Here is a 26,503-nt window from a genome sequence, read left to right on the forward strand (position 1 = left end):
GTTCTTCTGCTTGCTTTGTGAGTGGTGAGCAGACAGGATTGACTGTCGCACTTTGAGGGTGGGGAAGAGTGGGAAAATGTGGAGGTTTGGATGAAAAGGATGGAGATGTGTGTCAGCAGAGGATGGGTAGCTGTGCCTGTGGGATGCTCCACGCTACATCAGAAAAGAATGTGGAGTGATCTGAAAAATTAGGGAAGGGCTGTTTGAGGTAAGATTACATTTTTCATAGCATTTGCCTGACAGTGGCCATGGCACTGTGCTTCACATTGTTGATAGTACTAGTGGCAGCTGTTTCGCATTGATACCTGATGAAACCATCACTTTGTGGCTTATTTGCCCAAAGTTAGGCAAAGTGACTGATTTCACAATGAGATCGCAACGTACACGTTTGTATATTAAAGTTTTATGTGGTATGAATTATGTTCTATGAGTTTTGGAAGGTGCTTGTGTTTTTAACTCTTCTAACAAGGATTTATGGTAAATTGTTTATTTTGTTCTGCACAGGTGCTTGAGCTGGTGCTGGAAAACTTCATTTATCCATGGTACAGGTACGAGCTTTACCTAAAAGTTACTATTTTTGAATATCATAAATATTTGTCAAACTTTTTAAGAAATAGCCACGTGAAAATAAGTATTTCTGTTTCTTTAGTAAAACATAAAGCATACTTTTAAGTGCTACAGTTTCATTGTTTTGTTGTCTCTTAGCAGAGTAAAACAGATTTTTTTAATAATTTAGGGATGATAGAGGTGGCTCTGAAATTTGTATTTCATCCTAAAAACACTTCTAGATCATTCATTTTTATATGTTAATTTTCTAATAACTCTTACTCGGAAGTACGTATGGCTTGATTAAAACCTGTGTAAAAACTCAAAAAAACCCTAGAAATTTTTTCCAGTTTAGAAGCATACTGAAGCATTTTTTTAAAAATCACTTTTTAAAAATAAAAATTCCACTTTTAATTAATATAGAAAAGGTATTTTGAATACATGCTGTGTCCACCTTGCAGAATCTGGTGATTTGCTGAGTTTTAAGGCTATGAGTGGTTATGCTGAGCTGACTAGAGTAGTAGTACTGTGTAAATAACTTCATAATAGTGTATAAAGAAAAGACTATGGCTAATTCTCTCTTCTGCTTTTTTTTTTTGCCTTGTACCTTTGTGTATTAATTAGTCCTTCAGAGTACTTTGTAAGAAAATATTAAAAATATTATCATGCTGGCATTAATGTGTTAGAGCAACATTTTGCCTTAATTCTGAATTTGTCTTTTTCATTGGAAGGAAATGTTCAGTTTTGTGCTAAAAGAAATTTATACTTTTTTTCTTTCAGTCTACACTTTTTTTTTTTCTGTCTCTCTGGGATGTAAAATTTTCTAGGCAGACTTCTTTGCCTGATTTTTAACTTTAGCCAATACCTGCATGGCTGACATCTATCTTGTGTGATGACTCTATCTTGTGTGATGAATACACTGAAGTATAAAACTAAACTGCTTATGCAAACAGCAGAGGGAGCTTTAGCACCGTGTATTGTAAATAATCAAGGTGGAAAACTCAAGGTTTTTAACTTTCAAATACAGAAAACTACAGCACGTTCCATTGAGCTGTTTGATAAAGTAACAAATGTAAGGGAACCATACTCTGTATTTCATAATTTGGAATTAGTTAGTATTTTTTGGCTGGTGTAAGGTGTCTTCAGTGTCTTTGTTTTGGACTGACAAGGAAACTTCGATTCCACATGTTACTTACATCTCTGACACCCAAGACAGTAGATGTCTAGAATACATCATGTGGTGGCGATAGTAATATGCGTAGTTAGAAGTGCAGTGCAAAATATACTAGGTGTGGAGCCAGCCAGCCAGCCTAGATTCTGCTACATCTTGCCCTCTGGTGAATCACAGAATCACAGAACGTTAGGGGTTGGAAGGGACCTCAAAAGATATAGTCCAACCCCCTTGCCAGAGCAGGACCATCTAGAGTAGGTCACACAGGAACACGTCCAGGTGGGTTTTGAATGTCTCCAGAGAAGGAGACTCCACAACCTCTCTGGGCAGCCTGTTCCAGTGCTCTGCCACCCTCACCATGAAAAATTTTTTCCTTATGTTAACGTGGAACCTCCTGTGCTCCAGCTTGCACCCGTTGCCCCTTGTCCTGTCATTGGCCATCACCAAGAAGAGCCTGGCTCCATCCTGCTGACACTCGCCCTTTACGTATTTATAAACATTGATGAGGTCACCCCTCAGTCTCCTCCTCTCCAAGCTAAAGAGACCCAGCTCCCTCAGCCTTTCATCACAAGAGAGATGTTCCACCCCCTTCATCATCTGTGTGGCTCTGTGCTGGACTCTTTCAAGCAGTTCCCCGTCCTTCCTGAACTGAGGGGCCCAGAACTGGACACACTATTCCAGATGGGGTCTCACCAGGGCAGAGTAGAGGGGGAGGAGAACCTCTCTCAACCTACTGACCACAGCCCTTCTGCTACACCCCAGGGTGCCATTGGCCTTCTTGGCCACGAGGGCACCTTGCTGGCTCACGGCCATCCTGCTGTCCACCAGGACCCCCAAGTCCCTTTCCCCTACGCTACTCTCAAACAACTCAGTCCCCAACCCATACTGGTCCATGGGGTTGTTCTTTCCCAGATGCAAGACTCTGCACTTGCCCTTGTTGTATTTCATTACATTTCTCCCTGCCCAGCTCTCCAGCCTGTCCAGGTCCCGCTGAATGGCAGCACAGCCTTCTGGTGTGTCAGCCACTCCTCCCAGTTTTGTGTCATCAGCAAACTTGCTGACAGTGCACTCTGTTCCCTTGTCCAGGTCATTGATGCATACATTGAATAGTACTGGTCCCAGTACTGACCCCTGGGGACTCCACTGTTCCTGCACTGTCTTTAGTTTTACTTAGCTGCACCTCCAGATTTTGGACTGCCTCTATAAATTCACACCATGCTGATCAGATCTGATAAGCTTTCCATGAACCTGAAGTGCTGGGAGTTCAGCGAGCTGTAGCGCAGCGGTATCTGAGTCATTGTTCTGGAAACAGCTTGGTCCTGAAAGGCTTACTGGTTTCAGCCTAACTGTAGTAATGTCAGATCTGCTCTCATTCCCTCTAGACATTCAGGTGTTTTTGTGCTTTCCTGTGTTTCCAGCCACAGTCGTACAGGGAGGCCTGAACTGTGTGTCTGTGTGCAGCTGTTTGAGGTCTGTCTTATAGAGCACGTTAGTTCTGACTTTCTCTGCTTAGGTGTACCTACACTGTTTGCATAGCTCAGCTCACGCTGGAAAAAGGACCTCTGCATTCATGAAATGTTTTTTCTGAGCTAACAAACCTCACCGACTCTGGATGATTCTTCACAGAGTCAAATCAGAAACCTTTGCATCCAGACTGTCCTTATTCGGCAGCCTGGGTGACCACCAGCAGGCAGTTCAGACTTGCCAGACTGGGTTGATAAAACAGTTTGTTGCTTTCCCTTGCAGAAAAGCCTGGGCATAATTCCTTATGCTAGCTGCTCCCCTTTCAAGGGAATGGAATTTGTGCAGAAGCTACCTCTTTTTTTTTTTTTTTTTTTTATTTTATTTAATTTGTTGGTGCCCTGCCAGCTGATGGTGTCTTGCAGCACCTTGCACGCCACTCTGGACATTAGAGAGGTAACATGACGTATATCACTGAGAAGTCTGGGAAGTGTAACACTTGTCAGAAATGTGTGTTGCAAGATAAAGTCATAGATATATTACTCAGGAAATGAAGTGTTGTAACAGGGAAAAGCTGTGGTTTATGTTTGTTTCATTAATAAACTGGGAAAGAATTTGTAGTATTTTATTGGCAGGTTAAAATTTAAAGGCAAACATCCCTAAACTTGGATCAGTTTAGGATAATGAAGATTAGTACTTAAAATCCCGTGAACTCTACTGAAATACATAGTTACACCTACGTGCATTTTTTGTTTGGTGTTTTTCGAAGTATTTATATGGTTATATTTAAATACTTGTGTGTTAAGAATTTTTTCAACTATACGAGTAGAGCATAGCTGTAAGTAATCCAAGTTTGCAGAGCTACAACACACTGGTCTTAGTCTATTGCTTATGCTGTACGATAAAACTATATAATATCTTGCTTAAACCAACCTCATTTTAAATAGGAGAGTTTGAAGTTTGTATGAGTCACTCTATGCTTACTGGATTTTTTTGGTCATTGATGTTATTGCAACTTCAGTTCTCTCAGATTAGATTAGAATCCAGTTATTACCAGTTTTTTTGTAATAGATTATAATGAAAACATTTTTCTTTGATAGTGACTAAACCCAATGTTTTCACATATGGAGCTGCTTCTATTTTACATGCAAGTCATGCAAGAAAAATTCAGGATTTTTGTTACAAACCGTAACTTTACAGTTTTACCAGCTTGCAACTTATTTTCTTCATCTTTTTGATAGGAGTTGGCCAGATTTCCTAAGAATAATTGACACACAGAGGAAAAAAAAATAGCTTCGGTATTTGTATATGGTTTCCATTTATCAGGAGGTCCCATAAGACTCTGCATGCAATAGCAGTTGGGTGTATCTCTTTTGAGACATTGGACTCAGTAACTGTTTACAATTAACAGACTGAGCCTTTTTCTTTTAGAAAATATCTCTGTTACACTGACAGTTGTGTTTTTAAGTTTTTCCTCAAATTCTGGGAAAATGCAGCCAATTTTTAAAAAGTTTCCAAGTGAGTTATTTGGACCTTCCACTGTGTCACTAGAGATTTGAGATTTTACAGGTTCTTGTTTTGTTTTTTCCACAAGTCTTCAGTCTGCTGGTGATTAAAAGAATGTCTTTGCAAACCTATGGCACATTGTGAATGTACGTGGCATAAAGTCATGTCCAAGTAGAATTAGCCAAGATACTGGTTATCCAAGTGTCAATAAAATAACAACTTCTTGGTCCAAATTACTTCATGTATCTTGTTGTCTGTCAAATACTAGTAATACAGTCATACAATTTGTTTGCTAATCCCTTGGCTTCCTTTGACAGTGGGGGTATTCACTAACCATAGTGCTTCCAAAATGTCAACTGCTGGTCTTAAAACAAACCAAACCTTCCCCTGCAGTATGCTTATCTGCATATGATTAGCTGTTGGAGGATGGTTGTATTCCTTATGCCAGGCTGCTTTCTTTGAGGTGCTTTTTCATGCAATTAGTTGCATACTTTGACCATCAGGTCACCAGTATGTGTACCTAGCAGTTCATCCTCAACATGTGTTTGAATGCTGCATAACCCAGGCTAACGTTACCTTAAAAAATCAGATGCTGAATAATGTAAAATGATGATACAGACATAAAATTTTTGGTTTTCAAATGCACTGTTGTTGCTTGTACTGATTTTTTTTTTTTTTTTGTAATGCAAATAATATTTACATTTACTACATATGTAAACTCATTTATTACTGAAAACTGTGATGGCTTTTACATGTGGTCAATAGCTAAAGCAGGATGTAACTTTCTTTGTTGTGTCACTCAGATGTTACAATGCAGTTTTAACATTATGTCCATATATACTGAAATGCTGGTAGATTTTTATGCTATGTGTTGCATTTTGTGGGATGCTGTTACCATGGACTCTTTTTCCACAGAGTTTAGTTGCAGTTTCTGCATCTAAGGCTTAGTTTATTTCCCGTTTTCATTCAGTTTCCCAAAAGAGATGCGGAGTTTGGTATTTTTCTTCCTGAATCAACTTTTAAGTATTTTTTCCATGATTTTTCACTGAATATACTTTATTGCAGCAAATGGAAACTAGCAAACCAGATAAAAAGTTTAAATGATATTTTGACACAGTGATTTGGGGATCTGTTTAAATTATTTCTTTGTTTCCAAGCAGAAACCACGTTAAATAATTTCAGTTCTGTTCCAAGTAGCTATAGGTTGAGGTTCTTGGTTTGTTTTCTTTGTAATTGATGGTTTTACATTTCATAATACACCAAAAGTAGATCAGCTTTTAAAAAAATGAGTTCTGTCACTTGTCGGTTTCCTGTGCTGTGCTTTCTTTTCTCTTCTAGGAAATGGCAATCTTTGTTTAGGCCAGAAATAGGCCCAATTTTATATTTAAAAGAGAGAATATTATTGTATTAAATGGCATCTAAGTATTAGAACTTGCTGAAAAAATACCAGTGACAGTTTTCTACTGGAAGAGGCTGAGCTGAAGTACAAGGGATGTACCTATTTCATTAAAAGCTACATGAGAAACTACAAATTTTATAATAAAACTTAAACAAAAGAGGTTAACAAAGCCAGATTTGTACTAAACCAGAAGAAAATTATTTGAAATCTTGGAGTACAGAGGGTCTTGTAGTATGCAATATGCAAAATCCAATTTTGGCTAGCTTAATTGGGGTATGTACTTGCAGGACTCTTACTCCAGAGGGTTTGTCGATGTTAATTCAGTTTCACTCTATGCCACTGAACTAGGAAACATTCACATGTGTGGAAACTAAGTTAGATTTTACTTGGTCAAAATCATCAGACAGTATATTGGACCAGGAATTGGTATGTTCTTCCATTTTACTGATCTATTTCTTAAGCCATTGTTGTGTGCACAAACATAGTGGGAATGCTGTGTATTTTACTTGAACAGAAGACTGCTTACTCTCTGCCCACGCTTGGTAGCTTTCATTTCAGTTAATACTAGTTGAAGTGCAACTGTTGAATGTTATTCTAGCTTTTCTTGGTGCCAAATGTATTGTTGTTGGATTAATATAGATGTATTTTGTTCTGCTTTCTTACATGACATGCTTTACAACACTGCAGAAATATTACTGATGATGAATCCTCAGTGGATGAACTGAGAGGGACGCTGCGGTTTTTTGCATCTGTATTAGTTCGGAGAATTCACAAGGTAAGGTGACTTAAAGGTATTAACGTTGCGTTCCCATCAGGAACAACTGATATCCATCTGTAGCAAGTTCTTTAACTTTTTTAAAATGGTAATTCCTAAGTCAGTCTTACAGAAAGTATAGGCAGTTTCCATCTAAGTTTCTTCTTTGCATTATCTGTTCCCTCCTCCTGGAGCTTATCCCATTCCTAGTTATAAACCTGCTTTGAAGATTCATCATTGGAAGTGTTCAACATCAGGTTGGACATGGCTTTGAGCAACCTCATCTAGTGAAAGATGTCCCTGCCCATGGCAGGAGGTTGGACTAGGTGATCTTTGAAGGTCCCTTCCAACCCAAACCATTCTATGATTCTTGCAAATTGATGTGTTTTTTACACCAGTGCAAGGCACTGTTAAAAACCTTGGGATGATCTTTTAGTTGTCTTTTAGCAACTTAGTCCAAGTGGAAACAATTTTGAGAATTATTGAAAAAGAGCTATTAGAAGATGTTTAGCAGTGTACCTGTTTCATAGCTTCTGCTTGCCTGACTTCTTTAAATGCAGACGAGGTTCTTAGGTTGTCTATAAAGAAGAGACTTTAAGTGAATAGCCTACTTAAGAATTAAAACAGGTATTGTTCTTAATGTACTTAAGAAACATTTTGAAGACTAAATATTCAAATTTTTTATTTGCTGTGTTTAATTTATTAGCACATACACTCTCTTTTCTGGTAAAGTGCTCCAAGCCTGTCTTTTACAGGAACTGCTTCTAACTTTCTGGCTGTTCTAAGCAGGAAGAGTTGCTCAGTGCTGACCCCTCTGTTGGAGCAACTACCATAAATGTGTGTGTCTTTTCCTCTCCTTAGTAACAGCAATATTTTCTCAGCTACAAGTTGTACATGTACATGTCATGACTGATTAACAGCCTGATTCTGCCTTTGTTGTATATCAAATCCAGATGACTTTCTTGTTTACTCTAACTCCAGCATGTTGCTTTTTAAAGTGAGCATGGGGAAAGTTAGCACAGACATTATGTGGAGGTGTGAAAGTGGAGTAAATCCTTCACAATGAAAATCTATAAAGTAAGGTCTTAAAATTTAATTTGGAATTGTAATACATGCAGGTGTTAGTTGTGTTGTTCGTAGATGCATTTTGATTCAGAAAATGATACTGTCTCCTCTGTTGATCATGTAACAAGGTATTAATCATGTTGTCTCAGGTCAGCTATAGCTTTTTTAAGTAGGATGTTAGTTCACCATATTTGCCTTTGACAGTGATGAAGTAAATGTAATATCTTCAATTCTGTGTATCTGGGTAGACCAACAATATGTGCAACAAAAACTCAAGACATGTACAAGTGTTAAGCACTGTTAGGGGAACTGCAAAATAAAGGTCATCACAGAAATGCATTTCTCTTTACAAATGTTTAGATTTATTTGTATCCGTCCTGCAGAATAACATAATTTAGTTTGTCTCTGTGTGTGAAGCAGTACAGGTATCTCAAGCAAAAAGATAGTCATAGTTACTTTGTGTTTTGGAACCAAATTAAAACTTGGCATGTTCAGCCGTGCAGGGGAGCATGGTGCCTCATGCTGTGCTGTATTTTTCTGCTCACACCCACATACAGATTCAGCCAGCCTCAGTTAATAGCTGTGATGCATACAGTACTGAAAATGTTGTGTGTAGAAATCAGAGTTGATATGCAAGTTGCAAATAAAATACCAAATTCTTGTAATTTTAGGAATCCTAGTTTAAAGCTTCAGTAGTTAGCTGAAAAGGGTTATGACAAAGTTTTACAGCCTTTCAGCTCTGATACAGTGTCCTTTATAACCTCATTTGAGGAGAAATTCTTCACCATTCGTCATCATAATTTTATTGCAAAATAAAATAGTCTTATACCTTTGCCAAGCAACTGTACTTTGAATTGGATTTATTGTTAAATGCTTGAAAGCAATAGCTCTGGCTAATAGAGACCAAATTTTGAAATTCAGGAACTGCTATGTGTAAAAAAACCAAAACAAAACAAAGAAAAACAACCAACCAAACAAAAAAAAACCCCACCAAAAAACCCCAACAAACCCAACCCAGACTTTTTTCCTTTCTTTAGGTTATATTTTTATATTTTTTGTCAAAGAATCTTCTGCTTCTGAATTAAGACTTAAAGTTATGAATTACTTCAGTGAAGAATTTCTTTGTTTTCTGTTTAAGGCTGCCTGAGTGGATATTTTGAGGCACAGTTGCTGAACAAAGTAACAAGCACTTCAGGCCAGTCAGCTCTTAAGTATATGCTGAAATACTTCCTCTCTCTTTTGCTCTCATCTGGATTTTCCTTGCTGTGGCCATTTCTGGGTTGGTTATGAGTTTTGAGGGGAAACTGAAGGGTTTCCCTTTGTATGGTGTGTATAGGTAGCCCTGCATCTGGTTGGTTGAGATTTTTGTCAAAAGTTGATAGGGTCTCCTACATATTGATAATCGTTTGCTTGCTGTGCTCTTTGACTTACCTCTTCAGAAATAGCACTCCCTTATCCCTGTGTTCCACAGGAAACTCTTGATTTATTGAAATTACTGTTGAAATGTGAGACCCAAAGGACAGGGTTTTCCATTGATGAGCAGAAACTCCTACTTTCTTGCTTGTAAATAGGAGTTGACTTAATTTAGTTAGTTACTTTTAGGCAGTTGTAGTCAATTCTACCAGCTTGTCTGAGCTGGCCAGGTCAGGCCATAGCTGTGCGCCTCAAATGTTACAGGGGAGTGTGCAGGAATACATGCTGTTCTTCTTGTACGAATGAATAAAACCCTAACTTTTTTCTTGGCTCTGGTGGCCTTTGCAATTACACTGTCTTTCCTTGTCTGGCAAGAAGCACTTTTATGCTTCTGTTTCATTACTTAAGGTCTTTGTTTGACTTAGTATTAAGGAGGGACAAACTCCATTAGGAAAGAAACTTGTTCAGATGTCTAAAATTTTGAACATTTGCAACTGTATGTTTCTGCATCTCTGAGAAGTCTTTTGCTCTTGGTTGGACATGCAAAATGTAAATCAGTTTCTGGATAAGTTTCTGTGGAAACTACTGTGGCTGATAAGCAGAATCCCTTGAAACTGTATGGGCTGGGGACTGACTGGCTGTGGAGAGAAGCTCAGCTGCAAAGGCCTCATGGTAGACAGTAAGCTGAACATGAGCTAGGAGCGTGTACTGGCGGCAAAGAACACCAGCAGCATCCTGGTCTGTATTAACAGGAGCAGGGCCAGTTGATCAAGGAAGGTGATTATCTGCCTTTACTTGATGCTCTTTAGATGGCATCTAGGATACTGCATCCAGTTTTGGGCTCCTCGTTACAAAAAGAGACATTGATAGAGTGGAGCAAGTTCAAGCAAGGAGCCACCAAGGTGGTCGAGGCTGGAGCATGTGATCTGTGAGGAGCTGACTGTCCTCATTTCAGGAGGTTTTCAACATTGGGGTGGATACAGCCCTGAGCACCCTCATCTGAGCCTGCTTGAGCAGGAAGGTAGGCTAAGGCATCCTGAGGTCCATTTGCGCCTGAATTCTTCTGTAGTTCTCCTTTCATTTTCATAGCTATCAAGGAAGGTATAAGTGCAGGACTCTAATACAACCCTTGATTAAATCATATGTGCTTCTTGTTCCGCTTATGATCATGTGATACCGTTGTTGGCCCTAATGGTCATCTTGACTCAGTAACTCAAATTTTCTTTCGGTTCTGCCATTCACCTGCGCTGTGACATTTTTTTCCTGCATAGAGAGAGAGGAGGGTTTTGCTTTGCTTTTAGTCCTTGTGGATTGCTGATGGTTAAGGTATGCAATTACTGGAAGCAGAGCATAGTTCAGCCAGCTTTTGGTGGTGGTCACATCCTCGTGTAGAGCTAGGCTTCTTATACTGTGACTTGGAAATCAAGCTGCATTACTGTAATTATCGCAATGGAAGGATTACAATGGGAACAAGTTGTCAATACATGTGTTAACAGTATTGTTCATGGCATTTAGTTCTATATGATGGTATATGCTTTGCCCAGAAGAATGAGCATACTGTCAGTTCATCTGGAGAATTCACGGGTTGTTTCTTAAGGGTTCAATTTATGGTTAGAATGGGGACATGTAAGCAAATTAATGTTTGATAGTAGTCTGTAATGAATTTGGGGAAAAGCACTAGAACAACTCTGGTTTCATTTTAAAACTTCTTTAGGTGGATATTCCAACTGTTGTAACAAAGAAAATGCTCAAGGCGGCAATGAAACACATTGAAGTGATAGCAAAGGCCAGGCAAAAAGGTAATGTAAAGACTTAAGTTGTAAGTTTCAAAGAGCAAGTATAAATGTTTCTTTTTGCATGTTTGTTATTATATTTGCTAAATATTTTCATCCTCACTGTCTTCTCTTTAAAAAAAAAAGGAAGTGATCCTTCTGCATTTTTCTTCTGGAGGTTGCAAAGACAAATAGGGAAAAAGTTACAATACGAATCATCTCTCAGCTTTAATTTTAATTTCTCTACGTTGAAAATACTGAATTTCTTTCTCTGTATTGTAAACAGCAATTTGTTTGGCTTTTTTTGTCTATTCAAAGTCATCAAGATCCTTTATGCCTCTTGAAGTTTTCCCTTTGTATTCCAGATGAGCAATTATAAGTGAAAAGATTTGCATGTCCATGCACTGTAGTGTGACTTACAGCTAGAATGATTTCACATCTGCACACTAACATGAGCCATCAGTGGAGCTGTTGAAGTTGAAAAGTTAGGCTTATGTTTATAAGCCATGGAGAGACTTTGAGCAATAGCATATTTAATTATTATCCAAATAAAAATATCTTCACAAGCCTAATGTAAAAATTTATATTAAAATTTCACATTGAAGAAATATTTGGAAAATAGAACACTTGTTGTTGGAAAATAGTTATCTTTGTTTTTTTCACTGGCTGTGTTCCACAATGCTGTATCTACTAAATGTGGTTTCATTCAGCTTTTAAGCATAGATGTTTACGTTCACTGGAGTCATGAACTTTCCTCCCTTCCCTCAAAACATCTGCTTGATATCCATAGATACATGCTGTTGGTCCTGTGGGTAGTGGGTAAGAATAAGATCACATGATGTCTCATTATTCATCACATTAGATGTGATGGCACAGCAACAATTTCAAGATACTAGATTACCTTACAGTGCTGTTTATGCCAAATTTCATATTTCCTTTGATTTCTGCTAAGGAGTTGGAAACACTTTTCTTTAGCAGCAAAGAATTGGATTTTAAATGTACAGCATTGAAAATATAGCAATTTTCTTCAATGTTTTAAAGAAGACACCTTGTTCCCTGAGGGCAGATATGTGAAGCAGCAGCTGAAAATGACTCTTAGTAGTACTTTGCAGTAAATGTTGCTAAACTAGACACCTGTAATACATGGTTCAGAGGCAGTTTTCAGACCTCGTTTTGATTGCTAGTTGATCCTAGCCTTTTCTTTATTCTTTTTCAAATGGTTGCTTTAGGGGGCATTTCCTTTTTTCCCCACTCTTCTTACCCTTACATCTCTTAGTAATTCCTAACTATTTGCATAGACGCTTCCACAATTCATTACCTGTCCTGGCCAGAGTGTGCATTCCTCCTCTGCTTTTAGTGACACCAGCTAAGCAGATTTGTCAGGCAATATACATTCCTGCATCCTCCATATCAGCTGATACCATTCATGGTTCTTGGTTGTGAAGGGCAAGCTAGCAGGCTTCTGTACTACATTCAGTACGCTGGAAACAAGCTTTAACCTTCTAGATAACAGGTATGTCATTAGGTACCTGACCTGTGCCTGGTGTGGTTCTTGGCGTGAGGCTGTGCTGGATTGCTAGTGCAGCTAGGTGTGATTTGTATTACAGCTCAGTTCTTGCCTTTGAAGTGATTTGAAGGAATATAGTATTGTTGCTTCTAATTAGTTTTAATCTGATAAAGCAGGTGTTCTTTCAATTCCATAGAGCTACTTATAAGAGGCAGCGCTCTTGCAGATCCACATGCTGGTTTTGGTTTGATTTACACTGTGTTTAAAATATATGTTCCTTCACATTTGTTTCTAAATGTTCTAAAAGAGACATATAACGGGATTGAATAAAAATTTAAGTTAATTTCAAATTGTGTTGTAGACAAATCAATAGGTAGAAGCCAGGTAAATGGGAGACCATGAAGGAGGTCAGGAAAAAGCAAGTAAAGGCAGACTTTGGGCAATGCAGTTTTTTAGAAGAATCGAGATGTTGAGTTCTTCAATAATTACAAATGAGAAAACATTATGGAAACCATGCGAACTGCAATTGTTTGGTGAAAGAATTTTTATTTCAATCTGAGGTTTTGTTTTTACATAGCCAGGCTTCCAAGTCTAAGCCAAGGTTCTTTTGTAAAGTTTCAACATTGTATCCCTTTGGCAGTTGTATATGTACTAGAAGTATTAACTTTTTAGCTCAAATGAAAAGCAATTGCCTCTTGCTTCACAATAAGAAAAAGCTGAAACAACTTGTAATACTGTTTTTTGCTTGCAGTAAAAAATGCAGAATTTTTACAGCAAGCTGCTTTAGAGGAATATGGACCAGAACTCCATGTTGCTTTGAGAAGCCGAAGAGATGAACTTCACTACTTAAGAAAACTTACTGAACTTCTTTTTCCTTATATTTTGCCTCCGAAGTCAACAGAGTGCAGGTATAGAAATTATTTAGAATTGTATTCTTTAAAGTATCTGCATATTATGCTGTACAATAATTTTAGGGAATGAAAGAATGAACTCCAAAGTCATCCTCCTCATCCCTCCTTCTTAGCCCTTTGCTTATGAGAGTTTTTAATTGGTCTTAAAAATATTCCAGCATGCTTAAGGTATTATTAAATATTAAAATATTTCGCAGTAAAATATAAAGGCATTGGAAATTTCACTTAGAAAATTATGTAATCTAGTATTGATTCTCATTTTTCTTTTTTTTTTTTTTTTTCTCTCTTTTCAGATCCTTGGCTCTTCTGATAAGAGAGATTCTGCCTGGTTCTGTTTTCCTTCCTTCGATGGATTTCTTAGCTGATCCTGTAAGACTTCGGGGCACAGGAATACTCTTAATTTATTCAGTGCTATTGTTTTCCTGCTAAGTATGTTGTGGTAAAGCAAATTATGCACAATGACTTAATTGCTGTGCATTTTGACTGGGTAAAAAAACTTATGGCCATTGTTTTTCTTTGTTCATTGTAACTGGTTTGAATGCTTAACTGAACTGACTGAAATACAGTATTGGCATGATCTCTTAAGAATGTATTTTTCATGAAGGACTATAATTCCTGTCAAATGGGGGAATGCTGTGCCAGTATAAGCACCTTCAAATTGCTGTAGCCACATTTAAACAAGGGCTCAATTATTTGAAATCTATCTGTATGTATCTTTATAGCAATCTAAGTAAACTGGCCCTTTTTGCAGCTGTATTGAAATAAATTCGTTTGTCCTTAGTTCTGCAAGTAAGAGGGCATTTAGTTCTAACGATGGAACGCTGCCAGCTTTGATTTTATTTAATAGGCAAAATTGCAATACTTAGGAAGGTATCACCTAGCTGCAAGCAGAAAGTGTAGAGGTATTAGTAGTTCATTAGATCTGCACTAACAGTAAAAATCCTTGGTAAAGCTTTCTTCCACTGGGTGAAGAATGTTTCAGTGCAGGTCTCTTCAGAAGTTCTGTGACTTGTAAATTCTTGAAGAGATTGTTGAAGGTTAATTCTCAAACTTGTGTTGCCAGGCTTTGATTTTTTCAAAGTATTAATATACTCACATGTTTAAAATTGGGTGTAACATAGTTGTGAAATGATTTTAATCTAATTTGTTGAGTTTAATATTAATTTTGTCTTGTGTTTTCCTGCAGGACACTGTCAACCATTTACTGCTGATCTTCATTGATGATAGTCCAGTGAGTACTGACAAAGTTAAAACTGTAGTAACTTGCTTACCCATTAAGGAAGCTTTCTTACCCGATTGTCTCATGTCATTTTTTTCTGCAGCCTGAGAAAGCAACTGAACCTAGTTCGTCATTGGTTCCATTCCTTCAGAAATTTGCAGAGCCAAGAAATAAGAAACCGTCTGTAAGCAAAGGCAACATTTATTTCCTTTCCTGTTTTGGATAAGTGTTTTACTTTACTTGCTGTTTTTGTTGTACAAGTCTTTACATTATTTATGTACTCACTGAAAGTTTGGAAATTGGCTGACTGCATTTTTTACCTACTAAGGTACTGAAACTGGAGCTAAAGGAGATCAGAGATCAGCAAGACCTTTTATTTCGGTTTATGAACTTCCTGAAACAGGAAGGGGCAGTCCATGTGCTGCAGTTCTGCCTGACTGTAGGTAAGATTGCATACATGTGCTGAGGTGTATTTTATAATCTTTAAAAGCTTTATGCATTTGCACATTGAAGTGAGTATTCAGGCTTAGAACTAGGCAGCATTGTTAAGCTGAAGCGTGCGTTTGGTTTTACCATTACACAAATGTTTGAAAAGCCTTCTACTTCCCAATGATAAGGTTTTCTGTGAAGTTTCTGTGAGTTAGAGTGGTTTATTTCAAGTTTTTTTTGTCAACTAGTAGTTAATTACTGGCTTACCAAAATAAGTTTGGTTTAGTTTTTAGTAAACAAGTATTTCCATGTTGCGTAGGAAATGATCGGTGTGTCTTCGTATCCCAAGCCCATACGTACATCAAGAAGATGTGAAATTAAATTAGGCAGACTTTGTCTTATAAAATACTGCAGAAGTCAGTCATTACATAAGAGAAATATGAATAATCTCTGTGCTTCTTACTTGCTCATAATCCTTCCAAACATGTTGGCGTTTTGTCAGAAAAACTCCTCTCCAAAAATCCAACAAAGCAATTCTCTGTTCAGTGCTGGTGGTACCTGCAGGGGGTTCTAAGCTGACCCGTCCTGCTTTCCGTAGCAGGAAGGTTGTTCCTACTCAGACTGTGGCTGTTGCCCACGATCAATATTTTTTTCTGGGTAAACCTCAGATTTTTCTTCCTTCTAAACTTCTCTTGCGTTCTCATAGGTGGCACAACTGTGTATTAGCTTATAAAACATAGAATACGATTTAGGTCTCTCAAGTTATGCTGCCCCACACTGTGTCCTGTAGGTGGTTCTTCAGTTGACAGAAATAAGAAGTGATTACTGAGGAAACTAAACCAAAAAAAAAAACAAATCAAGAAGGGTCTTGGTAGACTTTCTCTGAAGGAATTTGGTTTTGCCTATTAGTTGAAAAATTCATCAAACGCTACCTTTTTTCCCCTTCTTCCTGGCCAGTGGTCATGTTATTAATGGGATGGGCCAATGAATCAAGTAGGATCACACGATGATTTTGTTGAATAGAATTTTTATTTCGCTGGGGGAGGTTCATTCTTAAGTTAGTCTGATACTAAAGATATTATTGAAAATACTAAGATGGATTGGGTTTTAGGAATGAAATAGCAGCAGAATAGGCAGGTGGCTGGTATAGAGGGCTGTTGGGGCTCTGTGTGTTTAGCATGAACTGGAAATCATGCTAAAAGAAAACTACAGTTTACAATTTGGTGATTTAGGAAGAAAAAAAGTAATTCTTCAATTTTTCTGCCAGGAAAAACTTCATGGATTTATCCTCACTGTGATAAGGAACAATGAGTTTTAATTGTAATATACTTGTAGTAATAATTTTATGAACAAATCTGAATTATAGTTACTAAGGCAGCAGTTACCTTATTACCTGAGATTTTAAGGTATCTTAAGTTTCTATTAATTTAAAAAAATTTATTTTTTAAAATTTTATTAATTTTATTACATTGTAAATTACTGTGTCTCTGGGAAAATTAATTGATGTTATAGGTTGCTTCGAGATGCTATTCGTTTGCCAGATTGATCAACAAATGCATTTTCTTTCCTTTACTTCTCAGAAGAATTCAATGACCGAATTTTGCGACCAGAACTGTCGGATACTGAAAAGATGTCTCTTCATGAGGAAGTACAGAAAATTTACAAAACTTACTGTTTGGACGAAAGCATTGACAAAATTAGATTTGACCCTTTTATTGTGGAAGAGATTCAAAGAAGTAAGTTTGAATTTTAAAGGAATAATTTACATTGGATTTTAAACAGCATTCTGTAATAAAATGAAGACTAAATTCATCTGAATATGATCGATCTTTACTTTTGTCATAGTTTTAGATATTGTTATCCCTTACTGTTTGCTTAAGCCTTGTTTTGTCAGTTTATTTCTATTTTTCATTTGTCAGACTTACAGTAGCTTGCAAAGCAATCACGAACTCAGACCAGAAAAAAAGGTGAACTTTTATATGCCCATATTTATAATTGTTTTGTAGTTGCTGAAGGTCCATATATGGATGTTGTGAAACTTCAGACTATGAGGTGTCTTTTTGAAGCTTATGAGCATGTACTTTCTCTACTTGAGAATGTTTTCACTCCTATGTTCTGTCACAGTGATGAGGTAAGTGTGCAAGGTTTGAAGAGCAGTCTTAAAGCAAGATTGTATTTTTCTTAGGATACCCTATTTACGACAGTCACATGCATGTGCATCTGAAAAATGTCTTCATTTTACACTTCAGTTAGCATGTGAGAGCTGGGACCAATCTCAGTAAGAAAACTGAATTTATTCTAGTTCAACACAACATCAACAGCATTAAAAAAAAAAAACTACTTTTTTTTTTATGTAACTATTTATGTGTATCACTGTTATTACAAAATCCTCTCCATCCCTTGTTTTATGATTGGAAATTCGGTGCGAAAGAAATCTGCATGATAGTCATAGAAGACTATTAAGAATCTCTTTATCTCTTTTCTAAAATATAATGGTACTTAAAGAAAGATACAACGGTTGTATTTAGGTACCTTGAGTGTTGAGCATTCCAGCAGCTAGAAGTCAGGTATCTGTTTTCAGGAAGGTCATTCAAAGTAATTTACTAGCCATTTAAGATTGTTCTATGATTGGGTTCTGAATGCAGTTAAAAAAAAAAAATAATTCCCCACACTGGGCTGACAGCTGCCTAAAGCCTTCTAGTAGGAAACCCTTTAAACACAGGGGTGAGTCTGAATTCTTGTCCCTTTTAGAGCTTTTGTGTGTAAATCAGGTTGCATGTTAAGATCCGCGCATGTGTTTGAGGCAGAATATATTAACTTGTCCTGGGAATGGGTACTTACCTTAATTGGCGTTATTAATAAAGTGTCTTTCTCAAAAAGGATATTGATGGTCATCTTTCCCATAATATCTATAATGTGTATGATTGATTATTATTTCTTTTTAACAAGGAGGAGACATGGATTTTGGTGCTTAATTTTAGGTTTATTTCTGTTTTGTTTTTTTAGTCCCAAGACTATGTAAAGTAAGTAGTAAGGGGGCCTACAAGAAGACCCGGGAGGGACCTTTTACAAGGGCCTGCAGTGACAGGACGACGGGTAATGGTTGGAAGCTGGGAGAGGGCAAGTTTAGACTAGATACAAGGAAGAAGTTCTTCACCCTGAGGGTGGTGAGACACTGGAACAGGTTGCCTAAGGAAGTTACAGATGCTCCACCCCTGGAAGTGTTCAAGGCCAGGTTGGATGGAGCCTTGAGCAGCCTGGTCTAGTGGGAGGTATCCCTGCCATGGCAGGGGGGTTGGAACTAGATGGTTTTTAAGGTCCTTTCCAACCCAAACCATTCTGTGATTCTATGGTGCTAGTCCTGGGAGCCTGTATTGTAAATTTGGTCTGTCCTTTTCCAGATGAATATTCTAACGGCTAGATATGGTCAGCTTGCCCCTTGCTTCTGTTCTTGTTTCTTGAATTCTGCGATGTTGTTGCATAATAGTCCTTACCTCTTTTAGTCCAGTGTTTTCTTTGATACCTTGTTTGTCTGTTGTAGTACTTCAGACATCTTTTAAGAGGAGCAGAGTCACCAACACGCAATTCAAAGTTTAACAGGTAGGTATGGTAGAATCTTTAATTGTTTTTCTTTGGGTTTTAGTTAAAAGCATCAAAATATTAAACCGTAGGAATTTTGCTGCTGCCTGGTACTAATTTGACTATGTTTTTAGCTTTTTTTTTTTTTTTTTAAATGGACAAATTATGTACTAATGGAACAAGCAATATTATACAAGGTGTCTCTTCGCTTTGAAGGTTTCACATTAAAGAATTTAAAATGTCTTTTAGACCTCAGCATTTGAGAAGGGAAAAATAAATGTACAGTGAGAATAAGATAATGTGGAAATAAAGTGATTTAATTGACTGTATGTATAGAATACCATTTTGTTGGTGCAAAGCTGGGTCGCTTTGGATTTCAGGTCTTACAATGTGCCCTGCATCTAACCAAGCTGGTCATACAATGGGAATCTCTTCTTGTGGTGACAAGGAGGAGTTGCCATTTCTCCTAGGTCAAATGTGTTTTCTGTCCCCCAACTCATTGCAGAAATGTGGCACCAGAAGCCTTGTTTCTGGGTTTGGTCTATATACTTACACTCCACATTCAGGCTCCTTAGGGCCTGTGGAGAAGAGGAGCATCTCCTGTGGTATAGATGGGTGATCTTGGGCTGAATAAGCTTAAGCTCTTATTGTTTCTTGTCTTTCATTTTATGCTGGATGACTCAGTCATAGACTAGCCCAACTGAATTGCTTTTTGGTTTAGCCGAAAGAAGGAAAACTTCAGTGAGGTGCTCTTTAATTTGGATAGCCTTGCTTTCTTGGTATGCAATAAGATCCACAGTATTGTGGAAAATGCAAGTGTTTATCATCTTAGATTAATCTTCTAGGGGATTAACAAAAATTTTTTTAACTTTTTCTGCTTTCATTAGAGATGCATCTAGCAGCAGCCCTCTTGACTTGCTGCCTACTGTGAGGTGTGTTATTGAGATTCCTTTCTCCGCTGCTAACATTCTTCAAAAACTACGTGATTGTTCTTTTTAGTGTATCTCCATTGGTGGCATCTATTCTGTAGTCTTTATAGTTCTTGTAGATCCAAGACTCAAGGTTTAGTGTAGTGCTTTCTCAGATTGGTGCTGACAAGCTGCTCTTTCTTAGCAAAGAAGCATGGAATGCAGCTAGACGAAACTGCATTTCTCCCCTACATGACACTCCACTAGGAATGGTGACCTTAAAACACACTCCAGCTCTTGTTGAAGATGGCTCTACAAGGTTTCATCCAGACCTTTAAATCTGCCTTCTGATATCTTTCCCAAAATTATTCGTGTCAACAGTCGAAAGTATCCTGTCATCCACTTACATCTAGTTAAAGTATGAAAATATTTAGGTCACCTCCTTGGTGCTTTGCTTTCCAAAACAGAAAGGGTGACTTTACAGGCAGTCTCTACCTGGAGTTTTTGAAATACATCTCTGGCTACAAAATAAGAAAATTTTGTTTGGGGGCTGTTAGAACATATTCTCCTGGAGTTCAAACAGTATCCATAGCATTTCTGAAAATGTATCTGGTTTAGATTTTGGAACAATATGAATGCTCTGAATACATATGCTGGTTTATGATATGAAATACTTTATATTCCTGAACTGGTGCCTCAGTGATTATTTCCATGAAGCAGAGGTCCTGTCTGAAGTCCTATCTGCAAGTAGTTTGCCTATTGCTTTGGAGTTTCGCTCTGCAGAATCTGGTACAGTCACTGCCAAGGAAAAAAAAAGTTACATGTGGAATTATTCCAGATGTTATCCATATACACGTACCTTATCCTGCCTTCTCTTCCCTATTCTAGCATTAGTTCCACTTGAGAGAGATTATATGCAAAAATATGAGTTTTGTTTTCCGTATCTTTGATGCTTTGCTAGGGGTGCTGTGGGTGTATTGCATAGATACTGCTGGTTAAAAAGTCAGATCAAGTAGTTGATAAGAAATCCCAGTGGAATGTACATGAGTGTAATGTGTTGAAAGATTTCACTTATTGCAAGACAAGAAAATTGTGGAGCAGTTTCTAAAAAATACAAGTGGGAAAGTAGGAAGAAGTGACTATCAGTGTGTAATTTCTGGTTTGAATCACTACTTTGAACTATACAAAATAGTCATAGCTTTTTGTGATAGGACAAATAATGCGCTATGAAAACTGCAAAGGTAATAGATGAGAAGTCCTAAGCATTTCTGGAGTGTAAAGAAGTCACATTGAGGATATTCTGTTAACGTGATAACTAGCTGTGGTTGTTAGCAGTTTAACTCCGTAACTCATGTCTTCCACCTAATGTTTAATGTGTGTGGCCAATGAAAACTGATGTTTTAAGTTCCAATTCTGGCAACTTAATTTTGCATGTGTGGAAAAAAGGACAAGAATTCCCTCTCCCTCTCTCATATGTATAATACCTTACTTACAGGTATTCTGTGTTGGAAGTCTAACAAAAAAAGAAAAGGCATTATGTGATATAAACTCCCAGATTTCTGAGTAGCTGTGTATCTGCGTTGATTTTCTACACACCATGACCACATATAGAAACAGATGCATCCTGATTTCTCATCACTAGGATAACAATAAAATTGAAACATTTTTCAAGTAAAGGACCAAGTAGAAAAGATACTAACAATTTTGGGGAGTGGTTAGGAGTAAGACCCAGTGGTTAGGAATAAAACCCACAGAATGAGCTCTGTAAACAGTTGTGTGCAATGTAATTGTAACCCTCAGTTCCAACTTGGTAGGTTATGTTTCCAGTCTCAATGTTAACATGACTAAAGACAGTGTAAGATGCATTAGAATCAGTCCCTCTTGTAAAACCAAATCTAAAATTTGAATGTTTTAATCCCATATCAGTTTGTCCAGGATTCAGTAGCTCCAGTGAATTAAAATCATGTGGGTGGAGACTGTGTTTATGGTTAATCCATTTAAACATCTCAGTTGGAATTGCTGAGTTGATGGCTGAGGCACTGGTTCCATGTACCACGTCATGTAGAATGTCAAAAATATGTGACAGTTCTTAAAATCTGTGAAATAAAATAATAAAAAAAGATACTTTAATAGTGTTTTTTACTATATCTAGTAGAGTGAGGTGGAGGCTGGTGTTATTACATACATAAAGTAAGTCCACAGCCTTTTCTTTGTATTGGCTAAATGAACTAGATTCCTACGTGACTTCTGAACATAGGTTATAGAAAAGGTTAGCTGCCTGTTTGGTACTGCAGGCAGGTAACTTTAAGGTGGAAGTAGTTCTTTATAAACTGGTAGCTGCTTCTGCTGAATGTCAGTGAAGACCTGAAAGTTTCAATAGCTTAGGCTTTAAATTCAACGGCCAACATTGTGGTGGTGAAATACGCAGGTACCGTTCACATTTCACTTTCTTAGGATTTTAGGTCAGGAACTCCTAGCTGTACCACGTTTTTTATTAATCTGTAGTGATGGTCAAAGCCTATTCAGTTTTGTTGGGATAGGTCTGTCAAATTTGGTTGGTTGGTTTTCGTTTTTTGTTTGGTTTTTTTTTTTTTGGGGGGGTGGGGTGGGGTGGGATTTTTTAACATTATTTTCTTCTGGGCTCTGAGGTAATTTATGTGCCTGTTGTTGCAGAAGTAGCCTGAGTTTGGATGACTTCCGGTAAGTCTATCTAACACTCGATAAGTGTTGTGTGTTAGTTATGCTGCATCTATCATGACTGCATCACACAGCCCTTGTAACAGCAATTAACTGTCCATTTTATTTGTAAAAAAAAAAAAAGTGTGAATGTCTGTATTTCTCTCCACCATAAGCTTTACTCCCCATGTCCTCTTCAAGTGTTTAGAAATTGCTTAATTACTAATTTCACAAGGTTGCAATATATTAATATTGTTTGCTCTTAACAATTTGTTACCAGTTTTGAAATATATTTGCATTACGTGAAGCTTTTTTTTTTTGGCTTGTGACTGCTAGCTGCTCCCAAATACCCTTTACTCTATGTCACATTTCCAGATCCTGTTTGAGGTTTTATCCACTTAACTGCTTGTTTTGTCTTGCACGGCTGTGTCCAAGATGATCATTGCCTAACATCGCATGCAAATACAACCATTTTATGAATATTATCAAGCGCTCAAAACTAGCAGTTCCCTAAATCAGTTCCCTCTTCAGCTTTTCTTATGACTGTTACAGGTTTGATTACAACAGATGCTGTTACAATTCGCTCTAGGTAGTCTGTGATCACTCATTAGTGCCTTAATAGCTGTTCAGTGGTTTGTTTTCTCATTATTCGTGCCTCTTTAAATACATGCTATCCAAACTCAGAAAACAGTTTGGGCATTATGGGCTTTTCCTTAGAATTTGTCAGAGCATCAGGTTTTCATATATTACTCATACAATTCTTGAGTCTTGAGGGAACATTATCAACTTAATTTTAAGGTCAGGAATCAAGGTATATAGATACTTTTTATCTTTTATGTGCCAGTTCGATGTATTGAGTTGTAATGTGCTGGAGTGTTGAGCAATAAGAAGTACTTGAGATATAAGTGCAGCTGTATGCGCTCGGCATTTGTCCTAGTTGGGTGTAGGGGTTTTAATCAGCCAAAAGCAAATGGTACTCTGACTTCACATGCATGTAAATACCTAGCTTGTCTGATACATGCAACTTATTTGGTACTTCTTGACCCGCAGAGGTTCGCAACAGCATTCTTCAGCTGCATAGCCCTGGCTGATCACTTGTGAAGATCTGCTCAGTGCACTAAATGAGGCAGGGATCCTGTGGGAAAATTACTTTGCAACTATCCGTGATTAAAGAATGTCACAGGGCACAGTGGCGTTGATGCAGTCTTTGGTCTGCAATTCCCAGCTATAGAGTGAACAACAAGTGTAATTTTTTTAATGTTAGGTATGTGTGACTTCTGGAGCGTTTTTGTTGGGGTTTTTTTTGGTTTTTGGTTTTTTTTTAAAAAAAAGATATCAGAAAGAAAAACGTCTTCCAACCTCTTGTCATCACATCATTCATCAGGATGTTGGAACCTGTAGACTCTCCGTTCAGGGCCCTGCCGAGAAAGCCAACTATAGAATGATGGTCTAATAATGCTGTTATGTGGATCAGCACTAGAGGGAGTGGGATACGTTTTGCAATGAATTTTGTGTATGTATTTGTTGACAGTAGCAGAGTTGAAAGGTCTTGAAAAACTTGCTCTCTATTCTGAACTGGCCACCTTCTCTCTTTCTTTCCTCACACCTTGAATCTGACCATATCCTAGTCCTATGTCTTCACTTCTGCCTAGCCTCAAGTTCCTTCTCCTGTTTCTACTTAGCCAGTGAATCTATTAGATTTTCATCCTGATACCCTTTTTTTGTATTTTTTTTTGTTGTTGTTGTTGCTCAGCTTCTTCAGAATTTTGATCATCCAAAATTGGATGTTCTGTCCAACTGTGCTATTTTTCCATGCTCATCTAATCTGGCTTGTGCTCTGTGTGCTTGCTCAAGGATTTTTGCAAACCAGTCCTGTGCTCTCTCCATGAACTGTCCACTGTGTGCCCATGTACCCTCTTACTCACCAGTTTGTATTCTGAATTTGTGTCTCTTCCTGTGAAGAGAGTCTAGTCCTAGTTTGTTACTTTATACCTATCACAGTTTAGTGATTACTCTGTACTCATTAGGCCTGATCTTTGGGCTCAGCAGTAGGGCAGAAAGGGGTGATTCCTAGTTATCAGGTTGAGTCCTGGCCACATACAGCTCAGTACTGCAGTTACAGGCAAAGCTGTATTCTGCCTTCAGCTGGGGTATGATCAGTGCAGGAAAGAACTGGTCTGAGCCCGGAGTTCTCTTATCAAATCTTTGAGCTTGTGCAAATTAATGTTTTTGCTCAAAATCTTGAGCACTGCACAAGTTTTCACAGGAATGATGAAAATTCAAGAGCCAAGCCAGAGGTCTGAAGTATTAACCTTCTAGAAAAGCTGTCTAGTTTTATCTGAATGAGGTTTGTATGCTGCTAGCCAAGTGTTTAAGCTCTTGAACAAGATTTAGTTAGGTCCCCAACGTGAAGAAGTTCAGTTCAGCACAGTAACGTGTAGAAGTAGTTGTTTAAAAATGGAGTAAAATTGTTCAAACATGGATTTAGACTACAAACAGCCAAGCAACTTTATCTTTGGTTAGCAGAGATTAAATAAGATAGAGGGTGCCCGTCTGCTTTGGAGCTGATAGTAATACAAGATAGAAAAAGCAAAAGATTTGGAAAAACAGTGGATTATTTATGCAATTTTAGTCGTGTACGCAGTGTGGGTAAAATTATAAACAAGAAGATCACTAGTAACACACGCATGCACGTTTTGAGTTAGCAGTTGATGTCAACATGGTTTTTATGGGCGATGAAGATGGTTTACCTGCTGGTCACACAGAATGGTAGGGACCTCGAAAACTATCTAGTCCAACCCCCCTGACAGAGCAGGACCACCTAGAGTAGGTCACACGGGTCTCTGCTGTTCTGTTGGTACTACTGTTCAGTAGTTAATAGTTTTTTGTTTTAAAGGAAAATGAAACTCTTAGGATACTTTTTGGCCCTCTAAAGTACTAATTGTGCTTTATAAAGTTCTCTTGAGTCTTTGATTCTGCTGTATTGATTTTTTTTTTTAACTCGCCTATCAACTGTATTTACTGAATCAACGTGAGAACCTCAGGCTGATTCCATATTCAACAGAAACGTTTTTCTTTCAGAATTACTAACATTTCTATGTAAGAAATAATCTTCAGTGTCAGGTCTTGTGTAAGGGCATAAGAATGCTATAAAATCTGTTCTCTCGGTAAGGAGTGTGTTTTCTGCCCAATTATCTTTCTTTTTCCATACCTTGTTTCTTTTTGGATGCTTTGTCATAAGTGGCAACACTTTAAAATGTCTTCATCTTTCAGTTGGACTGGCTCTTCAAGCCAAGATTCTTAAGTTGCATCTGTTTTCTCTCATGCACAGTCTTGTTCCTCGCACATTCCTTTTGTCTGTCCCTAATGCTTAAAAGTTGAGATCTCTCTTCAGTCATACAGACTTGTAAAATTCTGGATGTTTATGTTGAAAAAAAAAAAAAAGGCATCTAACTACACCATTTACGGTACTTGGCAAGAGTGGATAAATATTTAAATATTAGTACATGGAAAAGGACAGAGTTAGTGACCTCCTTGGTATGCGTGCCTGTAGCAATACAACAGTTTTTGCTGTCGAAACAAAATTGTTTTGCATAGTTAATTGTTTATTCTATGTTCTGCATTACTGGGATACTATTGTAAGAGTTAGTGTTTGCTCATGGTTAAGATTATGGGAATCCCATATCTCGTAAAAGTGTAATCAAGAAATTTTGCTGATCAATCACAGAGCAAATTTGCTGTAAAGGAATTTAAATTTAATGAAATTATAAATATATTTGCTACTTGTTTATAGAGTTGTTTGTCTTATCTGCAAATGATGTGCAACGGCCTACTGAGATGCCGTGTAATAATATGCCTTGTGTTGTGAACTCTGGCTTCTGTAATCCTAGGACCACACAGAAGAGAGGAGAATCGTTTGGAATCAGCAGAATAGGCAACAAAATAAAAGGTGTATTCAAGAGTTCTGCGATGGAAGGAGCTATGTTGCCTAACTATAACTTAAATGAAGGAGAAGATGACTTTGTGAGTAAAAGCTTTAAATTTGTCTTTAAATATTTGTTGTTGTTGGGGCTTTTTTCTTTCCTTATTTGAAAATGTTAAGTTTCTGCCTTTGCTGCTGTCTTACTTCACTGCAGGGTCTCCATGTGCTGGCTTCTGATTAAGTTGCCCTGTTTTCCCTGTATTCA

General features: G+C 37.6%; 1 protein-coding gene across 3 annotated transcripts in view; it reads left to right on the plus strand.

Moving 5' to 3' along the window:
* Positions 1 to 26,503, plus strand: part of SNX14 (sorting nexin 14) — a 56,897-nt gene that overhangs the window by 8,460 nt on the left and 21,934 nt on the right. For 2 of the 3 annotated variants that reach the window (XM_086482476.1, XM_086482474.1), the window contains exons 5-17: positions 505 to 548; positions 6,771 to 6,858; positions 11,030 to 11,114; positions 13,346 to 13,502; positions 13,799 to 13,874; positions 14,692 to 14,736; positions 14,828 to 14,908; positions 15,053 to 15,167; positions 16,734 to 16,889; positions 17,160 to 17,284; positions 18,695 to 18,753; positions 22,314 to 22,340; positions 26,207 to 26,339. In XM_086482476.1, coding sequence (XP_086338602.1) covers positions 505 to 548; positions 6,771 to 6,858; positions 11,030 to 11,114; positions 13,346 to 13,502; positions 13,799 to 13,874; positions 14,692 to 14,736; positions 14,828 to 14,908; positions 15,053 to 15,167; positions 16,734 to 16,889; positions 17,160 to 17,284; positions 18,695 to 18,753; positions 22,314 to 22,340; positions 26,207 to 26,339 — 1,191 coding nt within the window. The remainder of the gene's footprint in view (positions 1 to 504; positions 549 to 6,770; positions 6,859 to 11,029; positions 11,115 to 13,345; positions 13,503 to 13,798; positions 13,875 to 14,691; positions 14,737 to 14,827; positions 14,909 to 15,052; positions 15,168 to 16,733; positions 16,890 to 17,159; positions 17,285 to 18,694; positions 18,754 to 22,313; positions 22,341 to 26,206; positions 26,340 to 26,503) is intronic. The other variant, XM_086482475.1, reaches the window with a different exon arrangement.

Source organism: Leptosomus discolor, chromosome 2, assembly GCF_034619465.1.
Source record: "Leptosomus discolor isolate bLepDis1 chromosome 2, bLepDis1.hap2, whole genome shotgun sequence".
NCBI classification, from domain to species: Eukaryota; Metazoa; Chordata; class Aves; order Leptosomiformes; family Leptosomidae; genus Leptosomus; species Leptosomus discolor.